Raw genomic sequence first — 20,625 nt, 5'->3', positions numbered from 1 at the left:
TTTGGAGTAGCTTGAAGAGTATCGGTATTAGCTCGCCCTTAAAGGTCTGGTAGAATTCTGCACTGAAACCATCTGGCCCTGGGCTTTTTTTGGTTGGGAGACCATCGATGATTGCTTCTATTTCTGTAGGGGAAATGGGACTATTTAACTTGTTTATCTGTTCTTCATTCAACTTTGGCAAGTGAACTTGATCAAGAAAATCATCCATTTCCCTTAGATTTTCAAATTTTGTGGCGTATATGCCTTCAAAGTAGGATCTTATGATTCTTTGAATTTCTTCAGTGTCTGTTGTTATGTCTCCCTTTTCATTTCTGATTTTGTTGATTTCAATACTGTCTCTCTGCCTTTTAGTTAGTTTGGCTAATGGTCTGTCTATCTTGTTGATTTTCTCAAAGAACCAGCTTTTGGTTTTGTTGATTCTTTGGACTGTTTTCTTAGTTTCTAATTTGTTAATTTCAGCCCTGAGTTTGATTATTTCCAGGCGTCTACTCCTCTTGGGTGTTTCTGCTTCTTTTTTTTCTAGGGCTTCCAGTTGTGTTGTTAAGATGCTTATGTGCGATGTTTCCAATTTCTTTTTAAAGGCACTTAGTGCTATGAATTTTCCTCTTAGCACTGCTTTCAATGTATCCCACAAATTTGGGTATGTTGTTTCTTCATTTTCATTGAATTTCAGAAACTCCTTGATTTCTTTCTTTATTTCTTCCCTGACCCAGGTGTCATTTAGCAGAGAGTTGTTTAGTTTCCACAAACGTGTAGGCTTTTTGTTATTTCTGTTGTTGTTGAATTGCAGCCTGAGAGCATGGTGATCTGATAGGATACAAGGTATTATTTCAATCCTCTTGTATCTGTTGAGGCTTGCTTTGTGACCTACGATGTGATCAATTTTGGAGAAGGTTCCATGGGGTGCAGAGAAGAAGGTGTATTCTTTCTTGTTTGGGTGAAAGGTTCTATAGATATCTGTTAGATCCATTTGACCCATGGCATTGGTTAATGATGTTATTTCTCGGCTTAGTTTCTGTTTCAATGACTTATCCTTCAGTGAGAGTGGGGTGTTGAAGTCTCCCACTATTATTGTGTGGGGATCGATGTGTGGTTTAAGCTTTTTTAGGAGATCTTTTACATATGTGGGTGCCCTTGTATTGGGAGCATAGATGTTCAGAATTGTGATGTCATCTAGGTTGACTTTACCTTTGATGAGTATGAAGTGTCCTTCCTCATCCCTTTTGATTAATTTTGGTTGAAAGTCTATTTTGTTCGATACTAAAATGGCTACACCTGCTTGCTTCTTGTGACCATTTGCTTGGAATATTTTTTCCCAACCTTTTACCCTGAGGTAATGCCTTTCATTATGGGTGAGATGTGTTTCTTGGATGCAGAAGAATGTTGGGTCTTGTTTATGTACCCATTCAGTTAGTCTGTGTCTTTTTATTGGAGAATGAGGCCATTGATGTTGAGAGATATTAATGACCAGTGACTGTTAAGAGTCTTAATTTTGATGTTGTTTCCAGTCGAGCGTTTGTGTAGTTGTGTTTTTGCCATGGGATAGTTATCTATTTCCTGGGTAGTTTTGGTTGTAGCTTGACCCTTTGGGATGGAGTTTTCCTTCTAGTACCTTCTGTAAAGCTGGGTTTGTGGATAGGTACTGTTTGAATTTGTTTTTGTCATGGAATATTTTGTTTTCTCCATCAATGGTTATTGATAATTTTGCTGGGTAAAGTAGTCTGGCCTGGCATCTGTGTTCTCTTAGGGTTTGCAGGATCTCTGTCCAGGCCCTTCTGGCTTTTATGGTCTCTGCTGAGAAGTCAGGTGTAATTCTGATAGGTTTACCATTAAATGTTATTTGGCCCTTTTCCCTTGCAGCTTTTAATATTTTTTCTTTGTTCTGCATGTTTTGTGTTTTGATTATTATGTGGCGGGCAGTTTTTCTTTTCTGGTCAATTCTATTTGGTGTTCTGTAGGCCTCTTGTATGTTTATAGGCATCTCTTTCTTTAGATTGGGGAAATTTTCTTCTATGATTTTGTTGAGAATAGTTTCTGGGCCCTGGAGTCTGATGTCTTCTCTTTCTTCAATGCCTATTATCCTCAGATTTCTTCTTTTCATGGTGTCCTTAATTTCTTGGATGTTTTGTGACAGGAGTTTTCCAGATTTGGCATTTTCTTTAATGGTTGATTCAATATCTGTGATTGTATCTTCTAGACCTGAGATTCGTTCTTCCATCTCTTGGATTCTGTTAGAAAAGCTCACCTCTGTGTTGCTCGCCTTCTTCTCTGAGGTCTCACGTTCTCGTTTTTCTTCTGTCTGTGTGTTTATCATTGAATCCATTTTCATTTTCAGATCTTGAACTGATTTTTTGATTTCTTTCATCTGATTTTTTGTATATTCCTGAGTTTCTTCCATTGCCTCTTTATAGGTCTTCAGAGCTTGAACCGTTTTAGTTATTTCTTTCATCTGGTTGTTTGCATTTTCCTGCAATTTTCCAGTTCCACTCTATGTGCTTCTTTTATGTCTCTCACCTGTTTGTCTGCGTCTTCCTGCATTTGATTACGAATTTTATTTGTTTCCTCCATTATCATCCTCATTACTAAGGATTTGAGGTCATTTCTTGTATTTCCGTTGTATTTGAGTTCTCTGGGTGGTTTTCTTTGGGATAGCTGGAAACTGGAGACGCCATGTTGTTTTGGGGTTTTTTGCGTATGCTTTTTCGTTGTCCTTTGGACATCTTGCCGTCTTTGTTTTTGTTGGGTAGCTTCCAGAGTTGAATGGAGGGTGTCTGACGATAGATTCACTTGTTTTCTTATGATTTCCCTAGGCTGCGAGCTCACAGCTTCACTGGTGTGGATGTTAGGAGGTTAGCCCTGTTGTTCTGGTCTCTCACAGCCAGTGATCCTCAGTCCCCCTCTGCTGTGGATCCTGCAATTGTTCTGGGTCTCTGAATGAGCGTTGGGTCAGGCCAAGGTATCCACAGCCTTCTGTGTTCCCTGCCAAGTCCAGCCAGGAGCACTGGGACCGAACCATGGGCAGAACTCAGCTAGATTCTCATGGCCTGAACCGTCTGCCAAGCTCAGCTAGGGATTTTGGGCCCAAAATGCACACAGGGTCCAGCCAGAATTTTTGGGCTGGGACTACGCACCAAGCTCCACTAGGGCCTTTTGGCCCAAAGTGTGTGCTGTGGTCAGTTATTGACTCAGGGCCCGAACTGACCACCAATCTCAGCCAGGAATTCTGGATTCAAACTGCACACTGTGTCCAACCAGAGTCTTAGAGCTGGTGGAACCGAGAGCTCTGTCCAGCCTATGCCACAGCAGGAGAACTGCGGCTGCTCTGAGTTAGCGCCAGTGGTGGAACAAGTGCTCCGCCCGGACTGTGTCACCGCAGGGGAGCTGCCGCTGAGCTGAGGTGCTGCCTAGGATGGAACCGAGCACGTCACCAAGCCTGCGCCACAGCAGGAGAACTGCAGCTGCTCTGAGTTAGCGCCAGTGGTGGAACAAGTGCTCCGCCCGGACTGTGTCACCGCAGGGGAGCTGCCGCTGAGCTGAGGTGGTGCCTAGGATGGAACCGAGCATGTCACCAAGCCTGCGCCACAGCAGGAGAACTGCGGCTGCTCTGAGTTAGCGCCAGTGGTGGAACAAGTGCTCCGCCCGGACTGTGTCACCGCAGGGGAGCTGCTGCTAAGCTGAGGTGGTGCCTAGGATGGAGCAGCGTGCTCAACTAAGCCTGCGCCACAGCAGGGGAGCTATGGCCACGCTGAGTTAGTGCCTCAGGCAGAATTGTTTGCTGGGCCGGGCCAGTACCCGGGACTCTGGGGCTGAACTGTCCGCCGAGTCCAGTCTGGGTCCAAAGGCTCCACGCGACCCAAATCCTGCCCCGAGTCCCCTCTCCCGCAGCAATTCCCACCAGCCACCACACCAATCGCCTCCACCGGAAGGCTATGAGCTGCAAACCTCAGCCGCCGCTGCTGGTGCCGCTGGTGCTGCTGCCTCTGCCGCTGCCGCTCCGATCAGAGAAAAACCACACTCCTCCCGTGTGCAGGGGCACGCAGTTCCTCCGCACCCTGGTCCCTCCGAACCGTGGAGCACTCCTGCTGCCGTGATGTTTGGACCTCGGTGTTCCTGGCTCAGAAATCTGTGCAATTCCCTGAATTGTTCACTGGAGCCTCCAAACGCGGTCCACACTGCTCGCCGCCATCTTGGATCCTTTCTGTCATTTTTAAAGCTGTATATACCCTTGCTTTGTTGAGAGAGCCACTCAGATTTCTAGGTCCTCAAAAACATGGTGAAGCATGGTTTCTTCAGGAGATATATAGATTTCAAAGATTTTTCCAACTGTGCCTTTGTGTTTCTTATCTTCGGTTTGACAAATTAAAGCCTTAAAAGTTAAATGTAAAATACCCAAAGACTTTGGCATTTATTTTTGTACTCTCAATCAATACATTTTTCAATTATTGCTATTTATAAGTCTGAAGGAAATTAGTACCTGAGATAGGAAGGGAATACTGAGCCTCAGGAACGTGGGATTACCTCATGTAGGTTTTCTTGGATGGATATATTTTATGTTAAGTATAATGATAGTCCCCAGTGTTCTGACTTTATATGACCTTGATAAGATGGAAATCTGGACTAATGGGCATGTGTTTAAAATATGTATGTGCAATTTGGAAGATATGATGCATTGCCTACCAAGAGGTAGAATAACAATGAAATTATATAGTTTTATTGTTTTATTTTGGTGCTTGGGATTGAACGCTGTTTACCAGTGAGCTGTGCTTCATGCTGCTGGTTATATTTCACCCTAAACCTCTGATGTTTATCAAGATTTTAAATTAGAGGACTTGGCTTACCCAGTTCAGTCATGTTTCCAGCAGTATAAGATTAGAACTTTTTTAGTTGTTCCTTTTCGAGATATTTAAAACTGTACCTTTCCAAATTTTGTAATAAAAATGTTATGTGATTTAAAAACAATTATATTTAGCTAGTCATAAATGGGATTGGAAAGAGACTCAAGCACAGTGGAGCAAACTAATGCCACATCCATTTAGCCTGTGGTTCAGGTCATGCCTGGCCCTTTTGGATTTTACTTGTCTTACAGATTTGTGTACATTGGGGTCTTTCTACTTTGGAGACTACCTTTAATTTGCATATAACACCGTGTGTATTAAGGTTCTAATCAGAAGCTTTCATATAAATAGTGCTGTTTATTGGATGGTTTTATGGTAGAAATAAAGAAATAAAATGCTATAAGAAACATAGAAGTTAAGTGCTAGCATTTTTAGGGAGGTTTTGGTGACTACTTATTTAATAATATAGAAAATGGTACTTTTATGGTTCAGAAAAGGGAACAGCTGGCTGAGAATGTCCTGCAAAGCAGCTGCTGGAGAGAAGACACTGGCACTACTCTAGGAAGGATTTGTCTATTAGGGCTGGCGTGATCTACTCTAGAATCCAAGAAATGATGAGGCACATCCATATCCAGGGAAGAATTGAAGAGGTAGACTTAATTCAAGCACAGCTCGTGGGGTGATTTGTCAGTGATGTTTGGAAGTACTGGAATAGTAAGAGAAGCAGAGCATTGGATGAGCAATTTTATATGGATGAACCAAGCTGTCAAAGGGGGCAGCAGTGAAGAGGTAAGACAGTCATTAATCAATGAGGACACATGAGAATGTATCAAAAGACAGTTTTTTGGTGCAGGAATTGTGTTTGAAGATGCATCAGTTGGGATTGGGCACCACACAATTTCTTGTTCTCTATGTCTGGATTAGTTATGGCTTTCTGTAATGATCCCTATCTGTTGAAAAGAGAAATTTTCTGTGATCAGTGATTAGAATTAGATCTACTGTGGGAAAGAGGACAATATTTAGAATGTAGTTAGGTATTATGCTGGTTCAGTAAGTTAGTGTTTGTAGGTACTCCTCCAAGATCCATGACTCAGTAGTCCTGGGTAGTTGTTTAGGTTCCATTACTAGCCCTGACATCATATGTACACACACACACACACACACACACACACACACACACACACATATGATATACATACACACATACATATATATGTATATATGCACACATACATATATATGTATGGGTTGCACAGGTTATATTTATGGATTCAGGTGTAGGTATTATGTCATATTCAAATTCATATAGAGAGCAAGGGGGTACATAGGAACTGTTAGGGAGAGAAAAGGGAAGGATGAAAATAATTTAATTATTATAATTAAAAATTGTTAAAGCAATCTTGTATTTAAGTTCAAGGCAAGTGAGGATAAAAAAGTCTGTAAAATGAAAAGGCAACTGAAGGAATAGCTGCTTGTATCTGAAAATAATTCAAGTTTTAGCAAAGTTGATTTTGTCATTGAAATGTGACTAAGTTATGTCAAGCATACACTTACACATGTGAGAATATAGTTTGTGAGAAACACCAGCAGTAAACTGTATCATGGCAAAGAAGGCAATAGATATGAAGGCTACTTTTAGAACGTTGGAACCTAAAGACAAAAAGGAATTAAAGATTACAGATAGCACATAATGAAGAGAGGTAAATCTTGTTGAAAAGATGGAAGTGGGATCTGTTTGTAGATCGAGATAAACTGCTGGAGAGAAATAGCCAACAGACAGTGCTGCAAGGCCACAACTCAGGGACGTTACTGATGTGGAGAAAGAGAACACTGATCTTAAAGATACCTGGGCTATGGGGACTTGTTAGTTATGTCCTGCTTGGTCAGTGATTTATTGTGCAAGGCCAGTTATTGAGTCCTGAGACATTAAGCAATGCCGTACAAGAATTGCCTGACTTAGTGTAACTGTTTTAGCAGGAGCCTCTCTTGGTTGTGTTGGTGTTAAGGCCAACACTGGACACAGTGCCATATCACTTTGAAAGTATTTTGAAGCTGGGTCCTGTGACACTTGCGTGTAATCCCAGCACTCAAGGAGGCAGAGGCAGGTAGTTTTCTGTGAGTTCGAGGCCAGCCTGGTCTACAAAATGAGTCCAGGGTAGCCAAGGCTATACAGAGACTCCCTGTCTTGGAAAACAAAAACAAAATCAAAACAATCAAAAAAATGTAAAAAGAAAAATTATTTCTAAGTTTGTAGCTTTCTTTTGATTGCAGATAGTTTACCATCTTGCTAGCAACTATCACAATTTACAATTTGATCAAATTCCTCAGTTGAGCTGTTAGAAGAGACTCAACCCAGTGTCTCCCTGATACCAGATAGTTGAGTGATCTTTAACAGAGATGGTATTTGTTGCTATACTGCCTTATGAACTTGATGGATAATACTCCAGTGGTCTCATAAATAAATACAGCATTTTCCCATTCTGCTACAGTATTTTAGTGTTTTCTGCTCAATTCTTACTATACAGAAGCTATTGCTGCTTGTAGCACTGCTCTTGACATGAGTTTGAATGTACAATACTGTAGAGAGTTCTGGTCATGAGCACAGGATTTGGAACCAGGTTGAAAGTAGGCCATTTGCAATTTTAAGACCCAATGCTAATTCTACTTCTTCAACTATAAAATGCAGATAGAAGTTCAGAGTTCATAGATTTAAAATTCAAAAAATGCTAATGTTCACAACTATTTTCTTATATTTCAGCACAGAATAGTGTGGGTATTTGCTTATGGCAGAGACTTAGGCTTCAGAATTGCTTTTTAATTGTGATATTTAAAATGGAGTTTAATGTTCAGTGAGTTACTTGTCAGTTTAGACCTTGAGTCTCTCTTTGATAAGCATTTCCTTGTCCCCTGGGTAGTTTTTTCATGATAGACATGAGTTTAACTGCATTAGCATTGGTAGGTATTCTTAAGTCTATTGTGCTTTCTGTTCCAGATTTGTATATTTTTATGAATGTGTTTCCAATTCTGGTAACCATATTTGATCCTAGCACAGGCTCCAATCCTTGTCTCTTTCATGATCTTACAAGGAGTACCTGTTCGAAGTAATCCCAAAAATAATTTCCTTTTCCTCTTTTTAAGATAAATGGCAGTTCTAGTAAGTTTCTGCAGGTTGCCAGCACTGTACTTCTTACCCTTCTTCCTAGGCCTTTCCTGAACTAGGTTTGCTGGCGTGCTTAGCTACAGTGCTGGCAAAATGAAGGGCCACATAGACTCTGACGTTAGTCCACCAGGGACTACTTTGTAGCTCCTGAACCTCTCAGAACCCACAACTGAATACATCTAAAGAGATTAGGAGCTTGCCTAGAGCACAGTAAGTGTTCAGTAAATATTAGGCCGTTGTTGCTAATGCTGATGACCTTTGGAATAATGAGGATTAAATGGTGAGTAAGGAAGAATTTTGACTAATTCACTCAGCACACTACCTGGCATGTTTCAGTGCTTACAGCTTCCTGTCCCTCGTGAATTGCTAACAAGCAAATGATTGTATGGTTGTAATAAAGCTTTTCTCATATCTCTTGCCTAGAAGAATGAACATCCAGGTTAATATACCCTCAAAGTCTTGGATTAGGCTTTAGAATATATTTGTAAGATAACACATGTGTAAATGCACCTGCTTACCTGATTGTGCAGATGCTGTTGAGAGAGTACTTGGATATGAAGAACACACGCACCGCATCAGAACCATCAGCTCAGTTAAGCTATGCCAGTACTGGACGGGAGTTTGCAGCCTTCTTTGCCAAGAAGAAACCACAAAGGCCAAAGAATTCTCTTTTCAAGTACGTGTCCCAGTGTTGAGAGGTACCAAGGTGTGGGGAGGCATCTGGGCGCCAGAGGACTTGGGCACCATCCATAGCTACCTTACTAGGTGAAGCTGACATGAGCAGCTGTAGGAGAGGGTTTCCTGTTGCCTTCTGTCATGTGAAGTTTTGGAATGGCTATTAGACTGTCTACGACACTGAGTACATTGTTTAAAGCTTGTTTTAGAGATTTATCGAAAATCTAGGAAAGCCAAACTTCCCAGGTATGTTTGGAGAATTTTAGGTGAAATTAAAAGAAATGAAATACACCATCCTTGAAAAATCTCTGTGTCAAGAAATAACCTTTGTTAATACAGTTAAGCAACTCTCCCTAGCTAAGCACCATTGGGCTTTATGTGGTTAGGTGTTTAATAAAGGAGCAATCCAAAAGTTTTAAATGTTTTCTTAATCACCATTTTAGTAAGCTCTAGTATGCCATGTGCTCAGAGTATGTATTTTGTTGTGGCAGTTAGTAGTTGATAAGTTAACTGACACCTGGTGCTAACTGAAGGCTTTCTATGTACAGGCTTCGACACAATGTGAGCTTATCAAAATGATTCCAAGTAAGCAATTTAATTTGGTATTAGCAAAGTTTTAGCAACTGTACCAGCAGTACCTAGCCTTTTTTTTTTCTTACCAAGAGCTATAAATGTGAAAACCTTCATAAATAAAAAGTGATACGTGAGAGAAATTAAGTAAATCATGTAAAGTAACATAGCCAGCAAGTGGTAGTGAGGACACAAAGAAAGGAGAGAGAGACCTCTCGCTCTGGACTCTAGATCTTGTCTCCAGCTGGTTGAGAATAGGAAGCCTTAGTACAACTGACAAATCACAGTGGCTTGCAGAGACAGTGTTTCTTTTTCCCTGAGATACTCAGATGGCACCATTAAAAATAACACATAAACTACACTTGCTAAGGGCCTGTGGGCTCATGCCCTTTTAGCTTAACCATATACATAGTCTGTTTTCATTCTTGAATTTGAATGATGATCTTTGTAAACCATCACAAAATTTTATTTTCAAAAAGGAAGAAAAATTAAGAGATATGCATATTATATATTTTATTATATATTTTAATTAGTTTTGAACTAACTTTTGAAATTTTCTTAATCTTTGAATTTGATTATAAATTATATTTTTTGAACAATAAGACTTCGACACTTCAACATCACCTTCCCTCCCACCCCCTGTGTGCCATGCATGCAAGCACACCATTTCAGTGCCATTTTCTCTCTTTAGTCTTGTACTCCTGTTTTGGGTGCATATTACTGTTGTTTTCTTATGTCACTTGGTCTTTCCTCTCTCTCTCCTTCCCTCCCTAGACTTCCTTCCTTTGAGGGCTACTTTTACCCTTTGCCCTATGTACTTCTTCTTTCTGTAAGAAACACTAAGGTCAAAAGCAAACTGGGAAGGAAACGCCTACTTTGGCTTATGTTTTCAGTTTAGACCATTCTTGAGGAACTCAGGGTGGAAAATGAAGGAAGAACTGTGTGTGGAAAGACAGGGTAACACTGCTTATTGATTTGCTCTCTCTCCCTCTGTGTAAAAGTAACTTTTATTCACTTCATGTAGTAGTTGTCTCTGAACTATGGCTGGTTGTTTCAGCTCAACTGTTCTGGCTCAAAACTCCTCTTTAAGCTGACTGATTCAAACTGGCTTCGCTCAGCTTCTCCTGAATCATTCTGTTTCTGAATTCCATGAACTAAACTGAACCAAACTGCATGAACTCAACTGAACTGCCTATACTGTGCTGTACTGAACTCTACTGTACTGTCTTCTCTCAAGCAGCTTCTCTTTTTTTCTCTCTTGAGAATTGGCCACATGGTATTCTGTCAGATCTTTCTCTGATTTGACACTTTGCCTGCCAATCAATTAGACATTGCTTTCAAACATGGGTGCTTTCTTCTACCAGCTGACTTTACCTTCATTGTTTGGCATCAAAGCTGTGTGCTAAGGTATGTCTGCATTCCAGCCAGATCGCACAGGACTAGAAGATCTTTGAATGTCATCAGAGTAGCCATATTGCTGGATTTTATTCCCCATATCTTCCCTTTTTCTCTCTAAGCTAAAAATTATGTATAGTTAGCTATTATGTGAGAAACATTTATCAGTCCCCAAAACTTAACAGCCCGAATGTGCTTTTGAAGATCCATGGTTGTAATGATCCTTCATAACTGCAGTCTTGCTCATCTGTCTTCAGTAACAGTCCATTTCAGCATCAAGGTTTTCCGGTCTGCCAGTGTGATGAATGAACTGTCCTTTTTCAGCTGGTTTGTTGAACTGTCTTCATGCAGGGGAATCTGATTTCTGTTTTGTCTGCGTTGTTGTCTCTCTGCATGTCTTCCTTGAGTCCTGCTTTTCATGTGGAAGCTTCTCTTATTTGGATTTATCAATTGTGAACCCATAGTCTCTCATCACCTGTGGGAATATAGGCAAAACCTCTTCCCCAGTGCAACACTTTCTCTGACGTCCAGTCTGATGTTAAAACATCTTTAAAGTATACAGGTTGATCTAATTCAGCAGGTTATCTAAAATCCAGTATTTTTCAGCTAATCTCATTCCCTCTTTGTGTTTATCAGTTTACAAGTAGAACTTTATGAATCTACACAGAAACTTGACACTTAGGCACTTGCTTTCCCTGCCCAGCGGCACACAGTGAGACAGCCTTCTCACCCATTTAAACACAGAAACTATCAAATCATATTACACAAGATATTAATATACACTATGTCCAATATCTAATTAAATTTCTTTATTTTCTCTATAGATTGCTGACAGGAAATGCCTAGCTCTAATTATTTGTTGCCAGTGTAGAAGCTAACCCATTTAGGAAGTTTCCCATCGGTAAAGGGTTACCTCATATATCACTTGCTGATCTGCATTCATTAGTCCAATCTTATCCTAACTACACCTTCTACAAATCCCAGAAAGCTAAGGTCATCTGGAGAAACTGTAGAAACTCCTTGTTTACAATCCCTTTTAGAGTGACTTTGTCTCCCAAGCCAGAGCAACAGACATTTCAATATCTAGAATTATTGGCCATTGCTTGTACAGTTACATGGTCATTAGGGTCAATACCAGCAGTAGTTCTAATCCATTCATCCGTGGGTGCTGACCAGGCTTTTAAAGATCTAAGAGCTCCTTTACACTCCAAGTTTACATTTTCAAAAGCTAAAGTATCAATTAGTACCTGTTTACATCTGGATTTGCTAGTGCCCTGTTTATAGCAGATGCCAACCCAAGTAAGTAAGTAAAGTCTCTTTGGGGCCTTGGATAATCTTTGTGAATGACAGATCTTTTTTTTCTTATTCCTCTTAAAGCTACTAAAGTACATTATATAATAATAGAATTTTATCTACTGTCTTAAATCAGCAAATTGACCTTCACCTAATAATTGATCTTTCAAAATATTGAGAACCAGATTCCAGTATAGCTCCTTTTAAGTCTTTCCAGTCTTGGTTGACTGGAATACTTAGGTAGCCCAAGTATTTAACATTTGTATTACATAGGGTGAGTATATTCCATAAATTACTAGTGATTCTTTAAAATGTTTACGATCTAGTATTTTAACAGGATTACAGAGTAGTGGTTCACTTTTGAATTTTTATCATTTTCTGACACTTTGTTCCTGGGTAACTGGGAAAGCCAGTAGGGGTGGTTGCCTTTCCCCAGCTTCAGTAAGAGGTGGCACTCTAAGTTCAATGCAGTGTCTTGATTTTCAATTTCATTAGATTCCCAATTAAACATTTCCTGTTCTCTTACTTCCTCTGTCTTTTTTTCCTCTCAAGCCATTGTGTGTTCTTAGCTATTTTTTCTTGTTGTACAGCTATTTTTCTACCTTTGGTGCATTTTTCTTGTTGTATAGTTATTTTTTCAACTTTTTTTGATAGGAACTATATAAAGGATGCAACTGAAAGTAGGGAAGAGCTTACTACTGAAGTGGATCTGAAGTGGAGTTTCTAACTTCTTTAAATGAAGGAAAAGTCTGTTTATATAATTAAAATTATCTTTTGGGGTGCCATACTGCGATTCAGTGTCTCAGAGCCTACTGTTGCTATGGAGCCTCCTAAGTCTCTTTAGGCATCTGGTTGAACTTGAAGAGCTCAAGTTTCCTCTGGAGATGGTCTGAGGTGAATTTCTCCTCTGCAGCTTTCTCTCAGATGACTCCTGTCCTCTGTGACTTCTGTCAGGTGTCCTCTGCTTTCTGTAACACTGGTTGGCTTTTGTTCTTTAATCACGTTGGGTTTTCCTTCCAACCATGTTGAGTGCCAGATATAAATATGTATTTTATTCACCTGATGTAATTGTCATTTCCAAGGTTTACTGTATCTGTCTGCTAACCTAGGCATAGTCCAGGAAGCTTCTAGCCTCTATACAATCCCATCTAGGCCTAGAATGTTTTCAGCCTCTGAAACTTACTGTTGAATAAGCTTAGCCTTCCTACCTCTTCCTGAACTATGGCTGGCTGGTTCAACTCAGCTATTTGGGCTCAAACTCATGTCCATGCTGACTGATTCAAACTGTCTTCTATCATCTTCTGACTGAATCACTGTGTTTGGCCTCAAACTAACTCTAGCAGTCTATTCTAATCTTCTCAGTTCTCGTCATCCTCTGACCCTGTCTTCATCTGTTTTTAGCTTGTTCTCTCTACAACCTGTCTCTCTAAAAATGTTCTGTTATAACTGTCTTCTCTCTCTCTCTCTCTCTCTCTCTCTCTCTCTCTCTCCCTCCCTCTCTCTCTCTCTGTCTCTGTCTCTCTTTGTCTCTCTCTGTCTCTCTCTCTCTCTCTCTCTCTCTCTCTCTCTGTCTGCAGTGCTCTCTCAAGTAGCTTCTCTTTTCTCTCTCTTCTGAGAGTTGGGTATATCCTATTCTGTCAAATCTTTTCCTGATTTGTCACTTTGTCTGCCTCTCAATTAGATGTCACTTTTAGACATGGGTGCTTTTTTCTACCAACTAAATTTACCTTCATTGTTTGGGATTAAATGTGATCAGTAAGGGCACGTCTGCATTCCTGCTGATCACATAGACCTACAAGGTCTTTTGGTGTGATTGGAGTATCACTGTTGCTGGAGTAAAATCACTCTACACCTCTGAGTTTGTCAGCCAACTTTTTAATACAATGTAGACCTACTGTTGGACCCTCCTACAGCAATTAGCAGTAAAAATTGCCCCAAATGTTCATCTGACCATGACTGTTCTTCATTGACTTTCTTTTTTTCCAGGTTTGTGTCATGTTGACAATAAAAACTAGCAGCACACCTGTCTAAGCTAATTGCAGAAAGCAGGCTTTGAGATTTTTCACAGCTCTCAGCCATCACAGTCTTTAGTCCCAGACCATGCAAACACTTTCCTTCATTTAGTGTTGGCTGCATTGTGGCATAAGGATGGGGGAAACAAAGCTACTAATTATTAGAAGTGAAAAGCATTAATTTAAATAATTGTTATACATTTATTATCATTGGGCAGTAATAAAATTCATCATTGTCCCAGAATTGGATAGTTATACAGATCTGCTCACTTTTAACTTGGTTCGGCTGTTAATGAGCCATGCAGGCCTGAGTGTGTCTCATGTCTGAGCATGCCTCAGTGCCTTTGGCTATAAAATAAGGAGTTGAGACTGAAGTGTCTCTTATGCCCCTTTTAGTATAAAATTATCACAATCTATGACTTGGTGCAAACATGAAGAGAATTCATGAATAGCAAGTCTATCAAGTCATAAAGGACTTAGATTGTGGAGAGCTGTAATCTGTTCCTGTAGAATCTGTGAAGAGCTTTATTACCCTCCTTAATTGCCCTTAGCCAAGGTTAATTGTGTTTAAGTTCTCTCTCATTGTACAGAGTGTATTTTTTATTCTTTGCATGAGAGTTTGTTTTTTCCTTTGCCGTCTCTGATCAATAGCTGCCAGCATGCTTTTTGGAGGTCAGTGGCTTCTTTTCTGCACTTGACTGGCAGGTGGCACTTTTGAAGTACTGCACACTTTGCCTTCCTTCCGGCTCTTTGTGCCTCTTAGTTCTTGGTGGGGTGCAGAGAGTGGATCAAGTAACTGAAGTATTTCCCTCAGAGGCTGATTCTCATCTTGGTACTCATCTTTCTTGTCAAGGACTGGATAAAAGCGACGTGATTAAGAAAATGATGCTCCTTTCTTTTTGCCAGTTGCTGATCCTGTGGACTCTACAGCTCTCTCCCTATGCTTTTGACCCTTTAGAGGCAAATTTCTTAGAAGGATTCCTTTTTTTGTTGGCTTCTTATCCTGGCTTTGAAAATCTCAGATGTGAAATGGAATCTGTTATTCATCAAAGGATTTTCTATTTGATATAGTCATAATTTACTTGGTTTTATTCATGCTGTCAGCCATTCTTTATGACTACTTTGTTTTCTTTGTTTTAGCTTTTCAAGACCCATTCTTATCACAAGTCTATTTTCTGTGTTTCTGACCTTTATAAACAGTTCCTCAAGAATATTTAAATGATACTGTATGGCCAACATCTAGGAGCCATTTGGAAACAGACTTTTTAGTGCATTTAGAGAGACCAGTGATCCCTTGATTTGCTGATATCATTGTTCATTTCTAGAATTATGTGCACTAGTCTTTTAACTCAGCAATTCAGGAAGCAAACGGCTCTGAGTAGCCAGTGTGTGTGCTGTTGCAGCAGCTAGTCAGTGATGGCTTTTGGTTTGGGTAATAGCATAGTTAGAATGCCTTTGCAGGATACACTTGTTGCTGTATATGTAGGCATGCTGGCAGATGATGACGATGACGATGATGATAATGATCTAAAGGTATTTGGAAGAGGAGGTAGGTCATTATTATTCAAGGTGAAATAGACAATGAGGACAAGATCCAAATGCTGCTGTAGAGGAACACTAGCAGGGATATTGGTGAAAAAGTGAGGTTTGGACAGCTACCTCTGGCCTCTTCCTGGTATAGCTAAAGTGTCATTATTCTTCTACACTCAAGGATGTTTTACAGACCAGAATAGGATGGGATGTTTTTTGGGAGCACATGGATGGGTACCTAAGTGGCTTAACCATGTAGTATTGTGTGTTGCATTTTAGGTTCGAATCATCCTCCCATGCTATCAGCATGAGTGCCTATCTGCGAGAGCAGAGAAGGGAGCTCTACAGTCGGAGTGGGGAACTTCAAGGTAATTGAGTGGGCTTCTTAGAACGTCAATTTTATGGGAGACAGCCTCCTGTGTGTATCGCATGCAAGTTTGTGTTTTACACTCACAGAGTAAAATAACAAATTTTAATGAATTGGTAATCTTATTCCAATATCATATCCCAACATCTGCTGTCAAGCTTCTAAAACTAAAGCATGCATACTGTTGTGGTGAGAATTCTAAGTAGATAAGATGAGGCCAGCCTGAGTCCAGTCACAATTAAATAGGATGCTGGTCTTTTATGGTGGCCACTGTGATTGTCCTTTTGTTTATAATTTTTGAAGCCTCCTGGCGTATGGCAGGTGGAAAAGGGGAAGCTTAGCTTCTGTCATGAGATGTATCCACAGAACCTTCTGGATAGTGCGGTTTGAGCATTATACATAGAATGCTTGGAACCCATTTTTGGTTTTTTATGAGTTTTAATTTTCAGAAGAAAATACTTTGAAAATAAATTATAATTTAAATAAAATAAGAATCGAGGCAGTGACATTTACCTTTTTGACAAAATATAGATACTAAGTATTTTGGTTAGGGTTTCTGTTGCTGTAAAGAAACAGCTTGTCCACAGCATCTATTAAATGGGGATAGCTTGCACATTCAGAGGTTTAGTCCATGACCATAGCAGGATGTATGGAGGTGCACAGACATACATATTGTGCTGAAGAAGGAGCTGAGAGTTCTACAAATGGAGTGGCAGGCAGCAGAAAGGGGGGGGGTTTATACTGAGACGGGGTGGGCACAGCTTGAGCATCTGAAACCCCAAAGCCTACTCCCCGTGACACACTTCCTGCAACAAGGCTTCACACACTCCACAAGGTTACACATCTTAATCCCTGTCAAGTAGTACCACTCCCTAATGACCAAGCATTCAAGTATGAAATACATGAGCCCATGGAGCCATTTTTATTCAAATTACCACACCAACCCTGGTAAATGTAATCTATGAGGAAACATTTGTGAGGGTTTCCTAAGCATTGTAGCTGTTAGAAGAAATGGAAGTCAAATACAAAGAAATTTAAGATGCAGATTTAAGATCCAGGTAGGAAAGTGAGACATATGTGGACATGCCTATATGTGTAGTCAGCCCACCATAGGCGTATATTCTTATGAAGTTGCATCTATATTGAACATGTATAGCCTAAAACCTACAATAGGGCTACTATTGCTAAAGCATTTATATTATATTAGTTATTTATAAAGTAAAAATAAAGTAGCAAGAATGGATTTCTGTAAGGTATGTTCAGATCCTATATCATTTTATGTAAGAGATTTGGGCGTACATGTGTATTTATTATTCATGGGGGATGACCATACGCATACCCTCAACAGGTAACCTCAGGTTGGAGACATATATACTAACAACTGGGTAGGCTACATGCAGAGAATTGCTAGAGGAGTTCAGATAACAGAGTGATTCTTTTTAGAGCCTCGGACTTGAAGAGAGATGGATATGAACAATTCTACAGTCTTTGACACATTGGCTACTTTGATGATTCTGCTGTTACTGGTCCACACAGGTGGTTGGTCAGACTCATCAGAGTTCTTCCTTACAACACTTTGCAGTAACCAGTCAATTTTCTGGGTTTTGATACTATTTTCTACTCATCCTATCTCCACCTTTATTGCTACCTGTTAACTAGTAATTTTTCTCAAAAATATTTGCTGTGCTTTCTCCATTCTTATCATGGTAATTGTACACTGAGTATACTAACCGGAAGTAAAAGTCTGGAAACATGTTTCATGAGCATTAGAATGAGATTAGAGCAGCAGCATTTATTTATCATTAAGGTGTTACACATTCTGATGTGCTTCCTGGAGGAGTATAGAGTAGCTAAGGCCGTGACCACAAGCAGAAACGACCCCTTCCGTCAAGCAGGGAGTAGAAGACAAGGCTGACTCCAGCTCTAGAAGGTTGCTCTTCCCTAGGAGAAAGGGAGGCTGCACTGCCAAGTGTGGGATAGAGTGTTGGTAATAATTACATGGGTTTTCAGGAGCTGGGATTTCATGTAAAATGCCCCTTCAAGGATATGCCAGGTTACCAAGGGCTAATGTAGCATTCTTCCAACTGTCCTGGTGTGTTTTTGCTTTTTGTTTTAGTTTTTTGTTTGTTTGTTTGTTTTTGGTGTGTGTGTGTGTGTGTGTGTGTGTGTGTGTGTGTGTGTGTGTGTGTGTACTTAATAGTTTGATTTGCCCCTACAATTTTTCTACATTCATTTTATAAGAAATTGTTTTAGCAGTTATAAGCCCCTCCCCAAAATTGACTAAGAACCACAGAGCGTGTGTAGGACCTCTGTCCTGAGCACAGTCTCCTGTAACGTCAGGAGCACAGAACTGCTTGCCTAGCGCTTCTAGGTAAATCAACTTTTAGATAATCAGTGGGCAGCAGAGGACCTGTCACTCAGCATCAAGTGTTTTTAGTATGAGCAGTGACTAGTGCCATGTGTTATTTCCTAGACAGTGAGAATAGTAAGAAGTCTGTGCTGTATCTCTAAGGAGTGGTTTTTCAGTTCCCCTCTGTGGTCCATGGTCTCTTCTAGGCCTAGTTTGACTTGACTTCCAAGGTAAGCTTAATTGCTACCTATTCATTCTAGTGAGCTCCCTTGCTTTCCTCTCTACTTCCTAGTCTGTTTTAAACACATATGCACTCTTGGGCTTTGGCCTTGCTATTTGGTGCTTTACAATGCCACATTTTCTTTCACTTTTTTTTTTTTTTTTTTTTTTTTTGTGAGTGTGTCCCCTAGTGCACCATGGGCCAGTGTTTACTTGCCATAGTTGATGATAGAACTGTAAGCTCCATGCGTGACCTGCCATATTTCTGGTGCTCTCACAGTGCTTGTTAGGGCTGATGCACCCTAAACACTGTCTCATTGTGACAGAATGAATGTGGAGAGTTAAGGTATGAGATAGGATAGAGATCAGCTTGGTGAGTGGGAGAGCCCTAACAGGAGGTGTGCCATTAACAGCTGTTAACTTTCAAGTAGGTTTGCGTGTCTTTGCAAGTTGAAGGAGGAGGGACCATTCATTAGTATTGGTTCTCTGTAGTTACCTTACACATAAACTTTATTAAGTAAAAAAGTTGTTCTTAAGATACCAGCCCTAGGAAGAAAGTGCTGTTAAGTAAGTATGGTCAAAAAAAGAAAAAGAAAAAGAAAAAGAAAAAGAAAAGAAAAAGAAAGAAATAACTGAATTACAAAAAACAAAAACAAAAACAAAAACAAAAAAAACCCAAACAAACAAAAATCAAAAACCAAAACAAAACACCCCCCCCAACCAAAACTAAGATAGAAAGTGGTAACATCACTCTAACCTAACTTTCCCATCCTTTAAAACGTTAACTGAAATGCTGGATTTTCTACTACAAGTGTATCGTCCTGAGGATGTTCAGCATGATCCTAGGAATGTCTTTGGTTACAGTTGAGAAAAGACTGTTAGCAAGAGCATCACAGTCATGATAGCCATTAAAAAGTGCTGTAGTGCTGACACCCCATGTGCTCAGTGGGGAGATGGATCAGTTGAGTCGCTGTTGTAAGGGTTTGAGGGTGTTTGGTTTGGGAGCAAAAGTTTCTCTGGTGAGTACTTCTAACATTTCAGGAGGAACAAAAAGAAGGAACCATACCTACTCTCTATTTATAAGAGGCTGCTTCTTCTCAGTTAGTCATTAATTTGGCTGTTGTGAGGACCACACCTCACTTTTTAAAAAGCCTAATTGAGCAATTTAGCCAAATCATAAGACACTAAGAATTCTGTCTCTTCTTTCAAGGCTACATAGCTGCAGGCTTCTCTTCCCAGCGGCTTGGTTCATAGGGGCAGCTTTCCTTCTCTTGCGGGGGAACAGCAAAGAATCTCACCATAATGACCATCAAAGTCACATTAGAAAGCTCAAGTTTTACAAAGTTAAGTTCTCGCCAACGTGTGATTTATCATGCAATTAAAAATGTTGTTCAGACTAACAGTGCACTAGGGGGAAAATGAATTTAAAAATGAGATTTCTTTGGTACTATCAGCCCATCTCAGTTGGCTCTTCCTGTTATGGTACAGATGGTTCATTACATAGCCTGCCGTTGGCAGTCAGGACTGAGAAGGTGGGGCCTGCTCCAAAGTGTGTGTGGTAACAGGTGGAATTCTTTTCTAGCTTGTGTGTGTCTACGTTAATCACTGGCTTCCTGTTGTTCTGAGCCTCTCTCCTCCTCATTGTACTGCTGAGATAGCATTATAGGTAAAGATGGATCTTAGTTTTAATGAACATTTAGCTTACATATCGCTTCTTTATTTTAATGTATGAACGTGCAGAATAATATAATTGATGAACACATTGCCTTGTGAAGGTTGAGAAAAGCAAAATCCTGCTACTCATTAGCAAACAGCTCTTAGTTTAATCACTTCGACTGTGTCTTAGTTTTCTGACATAACAAGTAAAGATTTTGAATTTTGGCTACTTAAGCAGGTGTTAGAACTATTAAGTTAGAAGTTTATACTGTGGGAAATTAGAATAACTCTATTTAAATTAAAGCAGTGCTTTGGATGTTAGCTCTGAAGAAGAGTTGCTCCTTCCTGCTTCATGACTTTTATGTTCTCAACTCTGATCCACTGAGCTGATGGCTCCTCAGGTCCCAGTGATCCGTTGTGGCGGACTCCTGTGCTCGCTCTTAGGTATTTGTCTTTCTTGTTCTTTCAGCTGCTCCTTGCCCTTCTGTGAGGAGTCTAGAGAACTTGTTTTCTCAGTGTTTGGTCTGGGGATTTCTACTCTGCTCACTGTATAACTCTCCCCA

The 20,625-nt window shown here is 40.1% G+C and overlaps 1 protein-coding gene across 1 annotated transcript in view; it reads left to right on the top strand.

Moving 5' to 3' along the window:
- Exoc4 (exocyst complex component 4) overlaps window positions 1-20,625 on the top strand; it is a 741,149-nt gene that overhangs the window by 206,076 nt on the left and 514,448 nt on the right. The window contains exons 8-9 of the mRNA XM_051151762.1: window positions 8,526-8,671; window positions 15,750-15,838. Of these exons, the coding sequence (XP_051007719.1) occupies window positions 8,526-8,671; window positions 15,750-15,838 (235 nt within the window). The remainder of the gene's footprint in view (window positions 1-8,525; window positions 8,672-15,749; window positions 15,839-20,625) is intronic.

Source organism: Acomys russatus, chromosome 10 (genome assembly GCF_903995435.1).
Source record: "Acomys russatus chromosome 10, mAcoRus1.1, whole genome shotgun sequence".
Lineage (NCBI taxonomy): Eukaryota > Metazoa > Chordata > Mammalia > Rodentia > Muridae > Acomys > Acomys russatus.
Note: the sequence above shows the minus strand (reverse complement) of the source record. Positions and strands in the feature narration are given on the sequence as shown.